The sequence below is a fragment of the Gymnoscopelus braueri genome (assembly GCF_963280865.1).
Source record: "Gymnoscopelus braueri genome assembly, chromosome: 11".
Taxonomy (NCBI): domain Eukaryota; kingdom Metazoa; phylum Chordata; class Actinopteri; order Myctophiformes; family Myctophidae; genus Gymnoscopelus; species Gymnoscopelus braueri.
This window is the reverse complement of record NC_137613.1, coordinates 47,533,113-47,553,309: the sequence shown is the minus strand read 5'-3', so window position 1 is coordinate 47,553,309 and position 20,197 is coordinate 47,533,113. Positions and strand designations below refer to the sequence as shown.

Sequence of the window (20,197 nt, the reverse complement as noted above, 5' to 3'; positions counted from 1 at the left end):
ACGTGTGTGTGTGCATGCGTGTGCATGTGTGCGTGTGTGTATGTGTGCGTGTGTGTATGTGTGTATGTGAGAGTGTGTTTGTCTGTTTAGTAGCTTCAGTGTTTTCATCATGTGTACATCAGAATGCATTCTTGAATAACATCACTATGACTACTCATGGGCTTCAACATTTCTCTTTATTGAAAGCAGTGTTTAACAAGTTACATTGATTGTAGTCTCGCAAGCCAGACTGTTGTCTCCCAGAATGTTCAAACGCTTCCGTCATACAGTCCGGAGCACGGAAGCTCTGAAAATGATCAAGCGATAAAGCGGATAAAGCCTTCTCCCGGCTTCTGTTTCGTTTTTACATTCACGGACATTTCTAATTATATCATCTAAGCATATATAGCTTGCTGGTTAGCAGAAATGGAAACTCAAAAATAAAATCTAAAGATATTTTAAAATATATTATCGTGAACGGAAATAACGAACAGATGCCAGCCTCCGGTCTCGGTGTCCGGGATGTGTAGTTCCAGACTCTATATAGCATTCAGAGATTGTGGAATAGTTGTCTGGCTACGCGAGGCTACATTGATTGTGACCTGTCTCTCCTCTGCAGAACTGGCAGTGCTCTCTGCGTTAGACCTGGAACTGCCGAGACCTGGAACTGCCGAGACCCAGTCAGCCATTACCACGTTAACACTATAGAGGAGGAGGGGGGTTTGTCCATTTTCAAAAGCAATCTTATGTTAATGGTCTTTTGAATGAATTTGCACCCAAAATGTGTTTCAGTTCTTTTTGGCCTGCACTGTACATGTGACGGTTAGCTTTTTTATTTCATTTTCCCTCTTTTTTTTAAATAATACGAAATACCAAAGACTGCATTCCTGGATTGTTTTCCCCCTCTTTTTGAAGCCTTGACTCCATCATTCAAGTTTCAAGAAAGTTGGAAAGAGATAGAGAAAGAAAACATTGTTAATATGAGCAATGTGAAATGTATATGGTAAATGATATATAATGTGTGTGTTTGTTTTGTGTGAGATACGTTTGATTATGTGAGACAAGTTTCAGCCTTGAGCTTCCTTGTTTCTATTCAACTAACAGGTTTGCTTACATGTATTCTCATGTGCACATTCAGATTTCCACTTACGCTAAAGGTTTTGCCACACACTGCGCATTTAAAGGGTTTTTCTCCCGTGTGACTCCTCATGTGTTGCGTCAGATATCCCTTGGTAGTCCAGCCTTTACCACAAACTGTACAATAAAAAGGCCTCTCCCCTGTGTGAGTCCTCATGTGTTTTTTCATATCACCCATATGATAAAAGTCTTTGCGACAAACTGTACAACTAAAGGGTTTTTCCCCGGTATGTATTCTCATATGCATCTTCACACTTCCATTTCGAGTGAAACCTTTGCCGCACACTACGCAACTAAAGGGTTTCTTGCCTGTGTGAATCATCATGTGTTTTCTCAGATCATCGACGTGATAATAACCTTTCTCACAAACTGTACAGCTAAAGGGTTTATTCGCTGAGCAATTTCTGAAGGATTGAGGTTTATCGGATGAGTTCAGGCCCTGGGACGTATTGCTAATCAAAGGCGATCTTAGTGCTGACACGTTTTCTGTCCTGTGTGATGTCATTGTGTTTAAGGCCGACCGGTCTTCCCTGGTCTCCTCCCACTCATCGCTGTCTTCAGTGTCAGATAGAGAACAGTGTGAGGAAAGGAGCTGGACATCGCTAGTTGGCTGTGATGTTCCACACTCCTCTACAACTCGTGTTTTCATGTGTTCGGTTGAGGTCCTGTTTTTAGCATCAACTTCACTTTTCACTGACAGTAAATTCAGCGTTGACCCATCTGCCTCCTCTGGTCCTTGAATTAAGTCCTCCTGTTCCTCTTTTATCTGTGGAGGCTCTGGTTCCTCCAGGATCTGACTAGGGCCCCTCTTCTCCTGTTCAAGGGAAACCTCACCTTTACAGACAGGGGGCTGTAGGAAGTCTAGACGAAAATGAGAGTCAACCATTAAATGTAATCTATATTCAGGAAAGCGGTTCCACGTTATTGTTGTTTTGGTCTAACTTTTGATTTATAGATTCATATTTAAATGTATAGTTCATAAATGTTACATATATATTTCTCCTTTCTCAAAGGACATTAGCAGTTAGTTTAGTTATCAGCTTTTTTTATTTACCAAGACGATACAAACTGAAGTCAACTTAAACCCTATACACTTTGTTGAGCGGAGTCCCCCAGGGGTCTATACTTGGCCCACTCAACATTAAACATGCCTGGTAGCTCAGCCAGTTAGTGCACTTACCTTTATTATTATTTACATTATTTATATTATGCCAATAAAACCGGGAAAGCATCTGTCATTTTAGATTTTATATTTTTTTATGCTATAGTGTATATAGCAACATCATTTTTAAATACTTAGGATTTAGAACAGTGGTTTAGAACAGTAGTACTCAAAAATATCAGATATACAAGCTCACAACATTTTTGAAAAATTCAATTTAACACAAATCTTCTCTTCTGGGGGTCCTTGGCACAAAAGATGTTTAGATTTGGGGTCCGCGGCCTAATATATATCAATGTGTTGTCCTTGGCACGACAAAGTTTGAGAACTACTGATTTAGAAGGCATTTTGTAGAATCTGCCTCAGGTCTTAATGGGTTTAATACAACAATAGTCTTCTTTTGTTACTGGTTGAGGGAGCTTACCTTGGAGTGCAGGCATATTATGGTGGTCAGCCTCATCATGCCAGCTGTCCTCACCAGCTCTAAACCACGGTGCAGCATTCTGCGCCGATGCTAAGAGAAGGACATTGTTGGTAAAAAAAAAAAAGCCTGTGTTTCAATGGATCCAATTATTTAGTCACAAGCTCTTGTTAATGCTTTCATTGGTTAAATATTTATAAAATCCACACAGACCTAAACACTTTCTGGCTTTCAAATTGTTTAAAAAAATAGCGAAAATAGCAGATCTACAAGATCTCAACTCATCTGCATGCAAGCAGTTTTGAGCTTGTAGATCGACACTTTTTGCTATTTTTGCTACTTTTACTTGACTTTCTTATATGACAAAGTAGGGCATTAAAGTGATATTTTTTGCTTGTAACAAAAAGGTTTTTGTTAAAAGATTTAAAATATATATTCTGATAGTAATCATTGCTATAGATTGTTTGTTCAGTAACAGGGGTCTCCTCATCTCTGCAGCTCTTTATTACACAGAAGGAAAAAAATCATGTAGGTGACATTTCAGCCAATCAGGAGATTTAACAGCTTCTTTTGTGTTCCAGTTCCAATTTTGTCTGCTCATTTCTTTGAGTCATCACTTCCAATGTCATTTGTTCTCTATCCTGATTGGATACAATTTGTATCCCAACCTGAAAATGCATTTTCTGTCTAATATAGAGCTGGAGGGACATGGAAACAACTGTTACTGAACAGGGGTTACTATCACGATATAGAGCTATTTAGCACTTATTTTAACCAACGAAAATCACTTACCCTACCTTTAATTTACGAAACAAATTATAATAAAACGTTGAAATAAGGAGATTATTACTAGACACTTTACATAACGTTGATGTCGGGCAGAAGGTTTCTGCCCGACATCAACGTTATGTAAAGTGTCTAGTTTTTGTAATGCTCTGCCCCCGCTGCTGTTTCAAAGAGCTTACTTTGAGTTGTGTGCAGGGTGGTGTTGACGACCTCCAGCTGGCTGCCCTGGTCTCTTCTCGGCACTGAGGAGCTCTGTGGATGTCCTGAAATAATGCACAGTTGTTAGTCCTGGGAACTGTTACGGCTCTCAACAATGCGTAAATCTGAAGGAATACAAGAACACTCGCGCCAAAACACGCTCGCCCCGGTCAAATCCGGCACCAGGTATTCCTTCCAAGCGTAACCTCAGTAAAACTATGCCTAAACCTAACCTTATTCCTAAACGTGACCTCAGTAAAACTATGCCTAACCGTAAACGTATTCCTAAGCTTAACCTCAGTAAAACAAATAAAAGAATACGAGAACCGCTGGGGGCGAGCGGTCTGCGAAAGAAATGGGGGCGAATGTGTTTTGGGGCGAGCGTTCCGGTTACCGTCTGAAGAGGTGTGCTTTGAGGGCAGTTTTAAACAAGGGGTGGGTGGGGTCAGCTTTGATGTGTATTGGTAGGGAGTTCCGGGGGGAGGGGTCAGCAACCGAAAACAAAAAAAAGCCCTGTCACCCCAGGTTCGGTGCTTTGTCCTGGGGACCACCAGGAGGTTGGCGTCACCTGACCTGAGGGAAGAGGAGGGGCTGTGGTGGTGGAGGAGGGCCACTCAAAGAGGTAGCTGGTGGGGAGTATTTTGAAATCTATCCTGTATTTGTTATACAATAGGGCTTGAGTGGTTAATCAGACTTATTGATTTAGTAGATTATTAAAAAATAAAAGTATTACAATAAATGTTACCTCAATTTGATGAAAGGAGAAACAAAGAGGCAATTGGATTGCCATGGATTTTAGTACGGCAGAATTGAGAATTAGTCATGCAGAATTTCAGGGAAAAAAACAACCTCTGAATGGCTTGCAGTGAAAATGTTGAAAGTTTGCCCCAAAATAAACACATATGCCTTAGAACATGGGTCTGCAATAGGGAGTCCGGGACCCTTAGGAGGTCCTCAGAGTTGCTTCAGGGGATAGGTCTTTTTAAATATTTGTATTTTATACCACTTAAACCCCAGCAGGATCCATATTCTGAGGGAAACCTTTCGCAGAAAATATCAGATCAACAAGCTCGCAACGCGTTGTGAGCTTGTTGATCGGCTATTTTAAATGAAGATATTTAGAGCGAAAACAGAAAATACACTAACATAGGGCCCTGAGGGATTCCGCTCAACCATATGGGGGTTTTAAGTGGTTAATCTTCTGAGGGGGACACAGACAAAAATAGCAGATCTACAAGCTCAGTATTTTCAGCAAAGAGGTTTGGTGTGTAGAGGGGAAAAAATGGCACATTAAGTATGTGCCAAATGTCAAGTTTACTAAGTACTGAGGGTTTAAATGGTTAAATGTCTGAAAATGCACATTAACATGAATCCAACATATTAATAGAAATGATAATGTGTAAACAAACACTGATGATAGTGCTGTCAAACACGTCTAATGAAGCTATGACATCTCCCAAAAAAGTTTAATCTGCAACACATTATACAATATATAGTGGGGGTCCCTGCTTCATCGATCTCTCTTAGCTAAGGGGTCCTTGGCCTGAAACACACGTAAAGACCCCTGTGTTAGGCATTCGATACAACACAGTCAGGGGCAAAGGCTTGATCCAAACAGTGTTTGAATCTGCTTGACACTTAAGGCTGCAATCCAGAACTTTCATGTCCTACCCGGGATTTGAACCCAGGTCCCCTCACTAAAAATATTACGGATTGTTTGGGTCCTGGACCTGGAGTGACGCTATTCTTCCATTAGCAGATTATAAAGTGCCTCTCAGCAGAAAAGAGCTATAGAATAGCGGACAGAAGGGCAACATTCATGCACAAACAATCCAACAACTAACTGTAAACATAAACACAAATAATGGCTACTAGTACTAGGCTTCTAATAAAAACTGCAGTGTTAAATAACATATTAACACTGTTTCAGAGACAGCTAATTTCATTCCTATTAATGTATTGGTTGTTATCTAATATACTCCTGACCTGAGTGCCTCATTGCCGCTCAAGTTCCTAATGATCTAATAACTTAACAATTTGGTTCTTGCTCTGGACCTTTTAAGTCTACTTTAGATGTGAAAGGCACCTTTATATCTCTGCTGTACGGCAGAAACCAGCTAACTCCAAAATGTTCATTTTTCAGGAAATTAAAAAAAAGTGGAGTTAGGAGGTTTTGTTCAACATTGATAAGAACAGCTGAATGGACCTCCAAGCTCACAATGAGGTTGGAGGTCAAAAGGGGGTGGAGCCTGGAGTCAGCAAAACCAGCTAACTCCGGTGGAGTTAGCTGGTTTTGTCAGAAGCGCTTTTTAATGCTTTTCATTGGTTCAATATTTTTTTTACCAACACACATATGTAAAGGGTGTTCAATGGCCCTGATTTATGGAAAAAAATGCAAAAGCGTCAAAATGGAGTTAGCTGGTTTCTGCCGGACACCAACGTATGTATATATATATATATATATATATATATATATATATATATATATATATATATATATATATATATTCGTCAGTGTCCGGGACGAACCAGCTAACTCCATTTTCAGCTATTTTTTTTTTCTTCATAAATCAACGCTATTGAACACCCTTTACGTCTGTGTAAAAAATCAAAACATTTGAACCAATGGAAAGTATTAAAAAGCGCCTCTGACGAAAACTCCCAACTCCATTGGATCCTCAAACTGTCCGTCAAAAACAAACAACTCCCCCCTCTCCTCTCCAGCGCTGCCTTTTATCAGCATGAGTAGAGCGCACTGCGCAGTGAACGAGGAGGAGGATCACGTTACAAACTCCCCGTAGTCTGTTAAAACTATGCAGTGTACCTGTTTATCAAACTTAGCACTGACGCTAATGTTATGAAAACAAGTAATTATATTTCTAAAATCTATGAAGTGTTCAATGAGGAGAGCAATGTGACAAGAAGAAAGGCATTCATAGCATTTCTGTCGCGCTGAAACCTCTCCCTCAGCAGCGAGTGGAGCTATTGTTTGGACAACAACTCCATTTCAGCTTGATTTCTGCTCGTCTGAAACTACTAACTCCACTAGCGCTGGGTAAAGTGTTGATTTACCCGCGATTTGGGTAAAGTGTTGATAATATAATGACACATGCAAGTAACTGACAATATATAAAGTCACTATACCAACTTTGATGAGGCAGTATTGATTTGTTTAAAAAAATATACGTTTTTCTTCATTTCCTGAAAAACGTATATTTTGTTTTCTCGTTTCCTGAACAATGAGCGCTTTGGAGTTAGCGGTTTCAGGCTGGACAGCAGAGATATATATATAAATATGTGTGTGTGTGTGTGTGTGTGTTGGCATGTCTTTTCCAAGGGACAAGGTGGTATAATATTACTTTGTCATTAGCATTCAGTTGCCCTATTTCCATATAAAGTCCACATACAATATGTTACTGATCAACCGTTTACATCCTCCATGGAGGACCTCTAGTTTCAGTGGGTGCTGCCCATAGACTAAGAAACTGAGAATGAACGCACGCACGCACACACACACACACCTTCTGGTAATGCTACAGCCGTAGCATGTTTTATTAAGTATTTGGATAATTAGTGTAAAATAATTAGTGTAAAACAATAATCATTTTCATACACGGTGTGTTGCAACAAAACATGCTCTAAATAAATAACATGTTACAAATAAACAACACATCTGAAACTGAGAAATGTGGCTTTTTTTTTTTTTTTTTACAACTTAAACGACATTTGTGATATTACAGAGAGAGCAAAGTACAAAAAGAAAATAATCAAATGATACCCACCCTAGTTATTACACTGATAGCATGTTGAACTGTTATTACACAAACTATTGTTACCATGTTGGGACTGTTGTTACATACACACTGCGGACAAACATCACAGGTAGAGAGGACCCTCTTGTCAAAGCAAACATGCAATCTTGTGTGTGTGGGGGGGGGGACAGAAGTATAACACCACCATGACACAATTAACTGTCATGGACAACACCTGCCACATCCCTTTATCAGTGAATTATTTATCACCAGTTATAATGTAGCATAACCAGATATGTAAACTGGTACATGCACATCGCACAACTTATTATATAGTCTTGCTATGCATGTCCACCAATCCCTCATTTGCCCACACTACTCAGATGGTAGAATTGGCAATGCACATACCTCTCTTCTCTATGGTCTACTTTAATATGCATAATGTGTGTATTATGTACATTTATGTGTATGCTAATTATTTGCTAATATGCATAAGTTGTCCTCTTACTCGACACATTTATTTTATGTTTGTTCATGTTTACTTAAGGTGCTGAAAGTTATTTTTAGGATGAAGCTCCGATAGTAATGATTACTAAACAGGAAATACATTTCCAGGTGGGTCACCGATTTCATCCCATCGGGAAAGAGAACCCATTTCTCAGCTTTAATTTAATAGTGTACCGGTTTCAAATTTGTCTCATTTTACTTAATTGTCACGTGTTTATCTGGTACCCTGTACAAATTCTCTCTCCTGATTGGATTAAATTGGTATCCAGACTTTTTTTTTTACTTAAGAGCTGGATACCCATTACTGAACAAACACTGTAGCAATGATTACTATCAGAATACAGACAAATTTAAAAGTTTGCACTGTACTATGTAGCCTACAACCCTGCATGTCTGATATTGACAATGAGGTGCGGATGAGACATGAACAAGAGAATGACATCAGCTTTGACAAAGTTATGTGCCATCTCACCATAACTAGGCACCACTGATAAGACTGTTATTACATACGCACTACTAAAGAATGTTAGAATTGTATTAAATAATTATAGAGTCTAGTAACGTGAGGCTGTTATCACACAGACAATGGCTGTGTTGAGAAGAGAGACTTTTCTTATGTAATCCTTGTTCACATACAGGTCCTTTGTCTAGTAAGTATTTTGGAACCACGTACAGTAAAGGCATCACTCTATACAATATACATCTACATCATAAACAAATGTACACTGCTTTTTTCCATAATATGCATTACAATATTTTAAAAGCCAGTTATATACAGTCATTTCATCAGATATATGCCAGATCTGCATATATCTATATTTCAATATTTGAAAAATGTAAATTACAAAAATAAATACAAGTGTTTGTGTGTGTGTGTGTATGTGTGTGTTAAAGGGTGAATTAAGGTAGTTGTCCAATACTCTGGTTGACTCAACATGACACCCGTGTGAATGGCCTGCACTGTTTTTTTTTCTTCCAGATTTGTAATAGGAAATGCTAACGTTGCTAGTTTTCATTTTCTATGAAGTGAAAGGGTTTTTAGCACAATGGGACAGGCCTAATTGACCTTGGCCTTATTTTGCAATGTCACGAAATTGCACTTTGTGTACATTGCAATGTTGACAAGATGTACTAGTCCATTCTGTCTCTGCCCCGTCTTTAGTTGGACTTTGTTGGTTGCCTGTGTTTGCTGTCATCTGAGCTTTCAAAACTGATTTCGAACAGTGGTGGACAAAGTATATATTTAAGTGAATACTCACGCATTCAAAAGTAAAAATTACGTGGTACATTTTATTTAGAACAATTGAAAAATAAAAAATATGAATCTACACGCTTGCAAGTTTGCAGAGCTTGTAGATCGTCTATTTTCAGTATATTTTAAATAGGGCTTATGTGGTTAAGTCATAATTGTTTGGGTCCGATGAGTCTTGCTGGAAATGTAGTGGAGTCAAACGAAGTACAATATTTCTACTTGAAATAGAGGGAATTCATGGAGAAAAACAATTATAATTGTGATCGGTGTCTGTCTCCACTGGTTCCCATGTTAATTGCAGTGGATGCCATCAAATTAAGACATTATGTATCTGGAGCTGAACAAGGTTATTATAATTTTTCATACACTTTTATTTATGTATTCAATTTGACTAATAATTACTTTTTAAAGCAGGTTTGCTAGTTTAGTTTATTTATTTCAAAAGGCTTAGTTTTAGTATTAGTTTTGTAGTACGGGGTAGTTGGGGACAAAATTCAACGAGGTCAGAAAAAAGCAAAAACAGTCAATCTACAAGTTTGCTGTATTTTAAGATGTTTCAGAGAGACTAAAACAAGACATTTTCTCTATGATTGTAGTTAGCATTTTTGCTGTATTTTAAGATGTTTCAGAAAGACTAAGACATAAGGCATTTTCTCTATGATTCTAGTTAGTTTTGTAAATACGTATACTAGTTTCAGTTAACCTTTTTTTTTACACAGCCTCATTTTACTGTTTTATTTCAGTTAACTGAAATGTTTTGTCAATTCCAGTTTCCGTTATATTGTTATCTATAATAACCTTGGTGCTGGAGCCCTGCTCAAAGAGCTAGCATCCTCTTGGCAGTTGAGCGAAACAACTCATGTTAAGAAAGTCATAGTCTTACACCTGGTGAACTCAAGCTGATTCAGATGTTATTGACATGATGAGTCCTGCGAGTTAAAAACCAACAAGATTGCACTGTAGTGTCACAGTTAATGGTCTTCCTACCAACAATAGATTAATGTAAACTAATTAGTTAAACATCTGACACTATACACTACATACTGCACTATGGACTTAAGTCCACTACAAATTTGGGCTGTCCTCGACTAAAGATTTAATGATTATTTTCTTCAATTAACAAATGTGTAAAATAGTGTTTGGCTATTGAAAGTGATAGACTGGTATAATTTAAAGGGTTATATCGAGTTTACATGAGATGTGTATGGGGGGAAAATCATATAATAATAACGGTTAGTCTTGGTCAACTACAGCTAAAGATAAAAAACAAAAATGTTTGCAGAAGTCCATATTAACATTATATCAAAACATAGACCCAAAAAAAAAGACTACACTAGAAACTATGACTTCTCATTCTGCATTAGAATGACTGATCATGTTTGGTCTACATTATGAGGGTTTCAGCTCAGATGCCGTCTTTAAGCACGTGTCACTGTTGCCCAGGGTTCTGTCCTGCATGAATCTCCATGTGGCTCTTTAGACTTGCACTTTGGCCAAATTGTTCGCCACAAACTGTACAGTAAAACGGTGTCTCCCCTGTATGCGTTAGGGTCATGTGCCTCTTCAGAGTTTCAGTACGAGTGAACTTTTTAGCACAAACCTCACAAGTAAATGGCTTTTCCCCTGTATGGCTCCTCATGTGCTTCTTCAGGTCACTCATTTGCCCACAACCTTTGCTACAAATCGGACAAGTAAAAGGTTTCTCTCCTGTGTGCGTCATCATGTGCCTCTTCAGGCTTTCGTTTCGACTAAACGCTTTACCACAAACTGTGCAGCTGTACTGACCGACCGTTTGCTGCTTGTACTTGAATGAGTGAATCATGAACGAACCCCCTTGTACTCGTTGAATCTTTGAACGGCTAAAGGTTTCCCCTCTACGATTTGCCGTGGATGATACAGTTTGTTTGGTTGATTTCAGGTCCATGGGCACTTTGTTGCTCAAAGACGATGGTTGTCTTTTCACATTTTTCGTTTTGTGCGATGTCGGAGACCAGCGAAGATCTGACTGATCTTCGCTGGTCTCCCCAGGCTCCCACTCGTCACTGTCTTCGGTGACGTCGGATTCGGAACAGTTCGAAGAGAGGAGCTGGACTTCACTGGTTGGTTGTGACATTCCATAGTCTTGTGTTGAGTTCATGTGTTGAGTCGAGGTGCTGGCTACAGGCTCTGTGTCTCTGGTTATATTATCATCTCCACTTGTCATCACTGCTAGAGATGCCAACGTTGACCCACCAGCCTCCTCGGGTCTCAGAAGTAGCTCCTCCTGTTCCTGTTTGATCTGAAGAGGCTGTGGTTCCTCCCGGACCAGAATGGGGCTCCTCTTCTGCCGATTAGGGGAAATCTCCTCTTCACAGCCAGGGAGGAAGTCTAGTCGAATAGAAAATGAGACAAACGGTGATCAATTTAGAGACATTCATACCGTTTCATTATTTTTCCTTTTTATTAGTCGTGGTTGGAGGTAAACTTCTAAAGCTGTCTGTGTGTTCTTTGGCTCATAACACATTGTGAAAAGTTTGTGTTTACAACTCATACAGTATAAACATAATACATTTAGTTTGTGTTGATTCATTCACCAACAATAAAACCGTGATAATGTCTAATTACATTTAAAATGTAAAGTCTGCAATTATTCTCTGAAGCTCCTTGCCCACTGGTCTATCAGTTTAAAGAAGATACACTCCTGCTGTTTGCCGTTCTCAAACTAAACAATAGTGGTACACAATTTCTACAACTGTTACACCAAAAGGTGTGCGCGTGGGGTTCAACGCGACCAGAGTTCACACGCACTCGCACGACTTAAAACTCTACAGCATGTACTTCATTGACCGGGGTCCACCAGGGGAGGGGTCTATATGTTGCAATATGAACACAGCCTACTTACAAGCTACAACAGCCGTCCTTCTTCGGACAGCATATACACTGCCAAAAAGGACCGGCCTTAAAGGGCAAGACCACTTTGGTAGAGGTTTGGGTTGTGTGGTTACCTTGCCATGATGTAACTCCAAGGTGGACAAGAAATCAAAAATAATTGCTCCATTGATTAGAAATTGATAATTCTAAATTTGCTCCTCATTGACTTACATTGTACGGTAAAACAGCTCTCAAAGTCACTCTTTTAGCACATAAATGAACACGGACAAAGCTGATTCAGACAATATAGAACATCACCAAACCCAGTACTGTTTTTCTTTTAAATAAAAATGTTAACTTCCTGCTGATTTTACTATTTGAAGATCCGGATGCGGATCCGCAAATCCAGTCCGGGTTTTCTTCTTAATAAAAATAGCAAAATCAACAGGAAGTTAACATTTTTATTAAAAAAAAAAACAGTATCGAATTTGGTGATGTTCTATATTGTCTGAATCAACTTTGTTTGCGTTTGTTTACGTGCTAAAAGAGTGACTTTGAGAGCTGTTTTACCGTACAATGTAAGTCAATTAGGAGCAAATTTAGAATTATCAATTTCTAATCAATGGAGCAATTATTTTTGATATCTTGTCCACCTTTGGAGTTACATCATGGCAAGGTAACCACACAACCCAAACCTCTACCAAAGTGGTCTTGCCCTTTAAGGCGGTTACACACCGACGAATATGCGAATATACGCAAAATTCGGACTCGTTCCGAATAATTAAGACGCTTTTTCGCTTCGCTTTTTCGCACCATGTAAGCTTACATTGACTTTATAAGGTTTTTTAAAAAAAAGGTATTATTCGCATGAAAAAAAATTGCCCCGGTGTGTAAGGACCTTTACTCCAAAAAAAAATATTTAGTAGAATTGCAGCAGCCAGCAACTAATTGGGGTTGAATTGGGTCTCTATTAGTAATTGATGAGTCCGCCAACCGATTGACAGTTTACTTGAAGTGTGAGTCCAGCCAAAAGGGTGCCATGCCATTGGTTTGACAGCCCATTGTTCCAAAGCACCATTGGTCAGGGAGCTCAAAATAATGGTCCCTCGGATTAATGGGGTAGGCATGTCAGAATTATTACAAAATCACAATTATTTGAGACAATCACAATAATTTTACCATAATCATCATAATCGTTTCCATGAAGTGGAAGTGATGTGAAGTGATGCGTTGATGATTTGCACTGCAGAAGATTTGCTTAATGTGCAACATTGTTTTCTCAGTTAAACGGTAAACAAACCAACATACAGCAGAAGTGTATACAGGGTTTCTGCACATCTCTTAAGTTACGATTTAAGGACTATTAAGACCTTTTTAATACCGACAATTTAAAACAATAATAATAATGATAATACTGAGTCAAACGTAAACAACAAACTATACAAATATTACCTAAGAAAATAGCCAATCTACATGATGTTATTTTCACAATTTGCATCTGTGGAACCTAGTCAAATAAAATGTAATGCCTCAACTCTTATTCCAAATGCTTGTCAGGGTGGGGGGTCTCCAATTCAAATATGATTATTTTGGGAGTCGTGGCTTGAAAGGTTTGAGAACCATTGGGCTAGAGCATCCAGACTGGAACAATTTTTTAAAATCAGAATTGAATTCGCATTTCAAACCACCTAGGATATTATTATTATTTTTTTAACACGGCCACGTCACTGACTCAGACATAACCATAAAAAAACCCGATACGCACATATATAGGCAGGACCACGGCCACGTCACTATGACAGATGCAGAGATCTCCATATATGGGCAGTGGGCACATAAAGGACACAGGCAGACAGGTACAAGGTACTATGACAGAGCCCATCTGCAGTGCGATGAACTCTAGATGTGAGGGCGGCTCCAACCTCTAGTTGGATAACATTTGCCTAACAAGAGAATGTAGGTTGCAGGCACTCAAAATGGTAGCAGGAAGTTGCAGATATATTTAAATATCCCTTTATTGTTGAGTTGCTAGTTAAACATTAACTCACATCTTAGCTTTGAAGCTAAATAGCTAATTTGAAGCAAGCTTAATTTAGTTTGCATGAGTACAATGTAACGAACATTTAAATAAACGTCAAAAATGTGTCACTTGCTATGTTAAAGCTAAGTAGACCTAAATTAACAGTAATGTTAATTCATTTTACCTGAAGTTGGGCAAACAGAGCTGGATGGTTCTAGAGCCAAACCGATGCCCGCATTTTGAGTCCGATGCTGATCCCGATTTTGGAGAGTCCTAGACGACGATTACCGATTTTGGCCAATATTTTCTTAATCGATTTGGGAAAACGTAAGATTTGATTAAAGTTTATATTTGAGAACATAGCCTCACTATGTAACTCATCTGTATGGTAGAGTATGTTAATACAATATAACTCATACAATTTGGGTGGTTGTATTTTATCTCCCTGCTCTTCTATTGAGACATTAAGATTTAAGGTCATGTCTCACCTAGACACAGGATCTGACACAAATCCTGACCTGATGGTCAAGATTCAATTTATAAAAGAGAATAGAGTCTGCACACTGGTGATGCTGAAAAAGCTCTGCTGTGGTTATATTGCGTCGTCAACGTTTCGATCCATTCAGATCTTCATCAGGATATATACCATACGTATGGACGTATACGTCCTGATGAAGATCTGAATTGATCGAAGCGTTGACGCAATAAAAATACAGCGGAGCTTTTTCAGCATCACCAGTGTGCAGACTCTATTCTCTTTCATGATACTTTTGCTTGTCTTGCACCTGGGCCACGGATGTGCATGCACTACCTTCCTCACAAGATTCAATTCATCCCCTGAGCAAGCAGGTCGGCTATATTAGCGCAATGGTAAAAATGTCAGCACTTGCACAGGAAACCGGGTTCAAATCCGGGGTAGAAGAGGAAAGTTACATAGTGCTGCTTTAACTAGAATTTATTAAATTTAAACAATTAATCCCAAACTAGATTGAAGTTTTTTGAAAACCTGAGCATTTTCACCAAGAATTAAATGCCCAAGATATAGGGACATAAGGTTGAAAGTGGTTAGAAATCGGGACATATCGGCTGCATAACTGGCAATACCAATGCTGTCAAAATGGGAATAGTGACCGATATATCGGCCAGCCCAATATATCTAGATCAGTGGTTATCAAACTGTTCAGGCCACAACCCCCCAAATAATCATATTTGAACTGAGGACCCCCCACCCTGACAAGCACTTGCATACAATGTTGTTTGACTCAGTTCCACAGAGAAATATTGTGAAAATAGCCGATCTATTTAAAAATATGTTGCCTCTTTCTTAGGTAATATTTGACCATTTGTTCGACCATGCTTTTATATTATAGTTTATTGATTACTTTTTACACAGTAATCGTCTTATTTTTAATTCTTTTTAGGGGTACTTAAAAAGTCTTAAAAGCACTTAAATTGTCACTTTAGAAATGTGCAGATACCCTGTAAACACTTATACAGTATGTTGGTTTGTTTATTGATGAGTGAGAAAACAATGTTGCACATTAAGCTAATCATCTGGGGACCCTCATGACCCCCCCCCCCCCCCCCCACTGATCTAGATGGTGGGTTGTCTGGTGGGCAGACACATTCATTCATTATGGAACAGCAAACACTACATTTACATCTTCTACACTTTCTGGTGAATGCACTCTCCTGATTGGATGAGCTAGAGAGACAAGGATACCCCTGAACAAACACTCTATAGCAGCAATTTAACCTATAAAATATATTACAAAAATTACACACACACACACACACACACACACACACACACACACACACACACACACACACCTAATTGAAATTGAACATATTTGCTATTTAAATCTGCAATCCATAACTTTTGTAACTGTGTGAATAAAACGTAAATTAGGCAATCTGTATGGTAGAGCATGTTAATGCAATATAAAATACTTAAGTCTCTCTGCTCTTCTATTGAGGCATTTACTTTCTGTGGTCAAGTGGGACACCTACTGGTTGACTAGAGGTATTGCATCAAAGTCAAACTAAATGAAACCTCTGCTCAAGAAGGCTGTCCATTATTGCTCAACAGTTGCTCACCAGTAAAACATTCAGAACTCACGCAGGGGACCTGGGTTCGAATCTGTGGTAGATCATGAAAGATATGGATTTCAACTTTAAATAGTGAGAGCGAATGTGCCTTAGATTCCCACTCTGTGTGTTCCCAATCTGAGACATCCACCAGTCAACATAAGCCAAAACATAGCAGATCTACATAGCAGATCTACACGCTCACACAACACATAGTGATATTAGACCTTGTGAGCTTGTAGATAGCCCTTTTTCTTTTATGCATTTTTTTTGTACTACAAAGTGTAAAATTATATGAAAAAAATAAATGCATTTTGTTCCTTCTGCCTATTCGTTGAGATATAAAGATTAATGGGTAGACCAAGAACCTAGCATCAGTCTAAACAATATACTAGCAAAACAATCTGTATATTGAACTATATAGGATAGTAAACAATGCAACTAGCATCTGTCTAAATAACATGCTATCTAGATTACAACTTTCTGCCTGTTGGCCATGTTAAAACCACAATGAGCCCACCCATGGATGAGCCCACCCTGGTGTCACCAGCAGAAAAAGACGGTTTTGTTTGTTTGTTTAACCCATGAAGACCTGAGCCCCCCCTCCCATCTGAAAATGTTTTGTTGCAGGAGAGTCCCAGAAGAGAAGATTTGTGTTAAAAGAAATTCGAAGTTTCAAGATTTTTCAAAAATAGCAGATGTTCAAGCTTGCAGTGCCGCACGAAATGACCTGCTGTGAGCTTGTAGATCTGCTATTGAGAACCACCGTTCTGAACCACTGTTCTAAAGCCTAGAGTTTTCAGAAAAACATATCTTGCTGTTAAGTACATAGCTAAAATCTAAAAAGACACAGATGCTTTCCCGGTTTTAATGGGCCAAGAGTGCGTGCCATATAAACCTCTGAAATGCTTAGATTATTCTTCCTCTAACTAATTCAATTTGCTTTGTTTCCTGAGCAATAACTGGCATTCATCCAACAGCACTAGCCAATGGCCAGAATTCCACTTCAAAAGTGACAAACGATGGACTTACAAATCACTAACAAAGAATCTACAGAACTAAAATGTGTCTGTTGTTTCAGGATAACTGTGTGTAATATAATATAGCCTATGTGTGTAAAATAGCCATACTCATTATCAACGTTATGCTTGTTAGTAACAAACGCACTCATGAAACAAGAGCAGCAAATAAAGCAGAAATTAATAAATCAAATACTCATATATTTATGAAGTGCCCATTAACAAACCGTTTTCCTTAAAGTGATAAATTGTGCCATTTCTCTTATGGTTTTGATGTTATCATTTTATTATGTTTTATGACAGTGAAAGTGTCATGTTTGGCTAACAACTGTTAGGGGGGAGAGCTGGTACTCTGTATTTTTGTTTACATTAAGGACATGTGCTTTCTCTAACATTTGTGTACAGGAAGACCAACTGGCACTGGGTGTCAATTAGTGGAGAAACAAAAACAACTTCATGAAGTAGTGGTTCTCAAAGTGGGGTCTAGGTGCCCCAAGGGGGCTTCCAGGGGGTCCCCAGCAAAATGACTTACTATACCATCAGAATCAGTTTAACCCCTTAATAAAATAAAAACACAATTTTGTATGGGGGCCCCTGGCACATAATATTTTCAGATGGGGGTCCGTGGCCAAATGCATATTAATTTGGTCGTCCTTGTCACGATTAAGTTTGAGAACCGCTGTTATATAAAGTATTAGAATTTATCAACTTAAGTGAAGACAATGAATGAAAACAACTGGTGGAAAGCAGACTATTATCCCTCACACATGCTTTTCTCTTGGTTGAAAGGTATACAGAGTGGTGGAAAAAGTCCTCATTTTTTTTTACTTAAGTAAAAGTATCAATACTGCAATATAGAAATTCTCTGTTGCGGCCCTATGCTCCATCTAGGAGCCTAAAGGAATAAGTCAAGTAAGTCAAGAGCTCTCTTATACTTGTATTCTCAAGTATAAGTCCGGACTTCAAAATTGACTCAAGTAAAAGAAACAGAAGTATTGGCATCAAAATGTACTCAAAGTACCAAAAGTAAAAGTGCAATGTCCTGTTTGTGTATACACGTCTTTTGAAGTAGCAGATCTACAAGCCCACAAGTTAACACGTCGGTGAGCTTGTAGATCTGCTATTTTCAAATAGCCAAAGTATACAGTGGTTAATGTATGTTTTGTAATAATGATACAATCTACAAAGTAACTAAAGTTTTCAAATAATTGTAGTAATTGCAGGAGTGAATGCACAATATTTGCCTCTGAGATGTAGTGGAGTAGAAGCAAAAGTACAGAAAATTGGAAATACTCCAGTAATCATAAAAATACCTCAAAATTGTTATTTAAGTACAGTACTTGAGTAGATGTACTTGGTTACTTTACACAACTGCTATACATAACATCTCATGTTAAAGCCAAGTTCAAATCTGGCTTGTTAAAACGTGATAAAAGGTTATATACAATTACAAATCTGCTTGTTAACATGTAATTAAAAGTAATGACAAACCTTGTTGTTGAGCTGTGACTCCAGAATGTCTCCATTGCATGTCTAGTTGCTGCTGGTAGTCTACCAGAGTTCTGACAAACACGGCTAAAATGTCCTCAGCCACGGCCGTCAGCCGTTCGTTGACGAACAGCCTCAAAGTCTCTATGTCACACATTTCTATTTCGTTTAGTTTAGACCAAATAATTAATAACAGAGACGCAGAAAGTCGTTTTATGTCGACGAAACGAGAGAGAGATTTTTTTTTAACAGTTTGTTTCACACAAACGTATGCTATGGATGGGCAGAGAGCGCTTCCGGGTCGAGTTCCGGATTTCTTGATATTTTGCCGCGGGTTGGCGCACTACCGCCGCCCTGCTGCTCGGGAGGGTGGATGTTTTACCAGTCCAGCAGTTTTTTGCTTTAACCACTTAAACCCCAGCATCTGTATTGTGGGGAAAGCTTTCTCTGAAAATAGAAGATCGACAAGCTCTCAATGCTTGTCGATCGGCTACTTTCAACGAAAGCTTTCTCCACAATAACAGAAAACAGAAAAGACACTAAAACACATAATATAATCAAATGGATATCAAAGGAAAGGAAATGCCACCCACCCCTACACTGCCAAGGCTACAAAGTAACCCATGTTAAAAGTGGCCACTCTCAACAAAGACCAAACAAATCTAAAAACACAGGTAAACACAGGATTGGTGTTGTTTGAGGCTCACAAAGAGGAAGACGTCTGTGCTAGTGACAGCTATATTTTTGTATATATTTTTTTCGTATATATTTTTAAGTATTATTAATATTATTATAGTAGATCTCAAGTCAGTATAGAGCAATGTAAGTGCAGCAGAGATCAATGTAAGTTGACTTATGAATACCACCAAGACCTGGATAAGGTTGCTGGTTAAAAAGTATATGCTTTTAGTCCTATGCTGCCCTCTAGTGTTGACTCAGACAACTGATGGGCTCACTCACCGCCAACATGCATAGTCTAAAAGACATGGGTCTTCAACAGGTGAACACAGGGGGTAAGACTTAGACAGGGGCCATTTTCGAATTGCAGCCTCCTGAAGGTGGATCTTAGGGCAGTTTTGAAAGTGAGAAGGGTTTTACACTCCTTTACTCCTTTTGGTAGGGCATTCCACATTGTTGTTGAATAGCATGAGAATGAGTTCATTCCCTTTGTTGAGCCAAATCTGGGTTGAACATGATTGGTGGAGCTGCCTCTGGTGTTATGATCGTGGACTTCATTAACGTTTTGGAAGTATCTTGACAAATACAGGGGGATACCAATGTTGTGGTGTATCTTGAAGACCAGGCCCATTGTAAGTTGCTGTACTCTGTCCTCAACCCTAAGCCATCCAATCCTAGCAAAATGAGTAGGGGTTAGATGGGTTTTGTGATTGAGGCCAAGAACTAAGTATTGAGACTTTAAGTGGTTAAATAATGTCTGAAAATACACATGAATTAATAGAGAATTTAGGCCTAATGGTCTCCGCCAAGCTGAAAGGCATGGCGAGAGAGTATGTTTTTCCCCCTGTCTGTCCGTC

At 38.8% G+C, this 20,197-nt stretch overlaps 1 protein-coding gene across 2 annotated transcripts; it reads right to left on the bottom strand.

Annotated features, from left to right (window-relative positions):
* Window positions 1-277: 277 nt before the first annotated feature.
* Window positions 278-18,918, bottom strand: LOC308094601 (uncharacterized protein). Of its 2 annotated transcripts, XM_080441357.1 has the most exons (4): window positions 18,666-18,918; window positions 3,665-3,748; window positions 2,703-2,792; window positions 278-1,977 (listed from the first exon to the last, which is right to left on the bottom strand). In XM_080441357.1, the coding sequence occupies exons 1-4, from the start codon at window positions 18,817-18,819 to the stop codon at window positions 1,073-1,075; spliced, it is 1,233 nt and encodes a 410-aa protein (XP_080297483.1). In that variant the 5' UTR covers window positions 18,820-18,918; the 3' UTR covers window positions 278-1,072. The 2 variants fall into 2 exon arrangements, with proteins under 2 accessions (XP_080297483.1, XP_080297484.1); XM_080441358.1 differs by lacking the exons at window positions 278-1,977; window positions 2,703-2,792; window positions 3,665-3,748 and adding an exon at window positions 7,202-11,561.
* Between the last annotated feature and the right edge of the window lie 1,279 nt (window positions 18,919-20,197).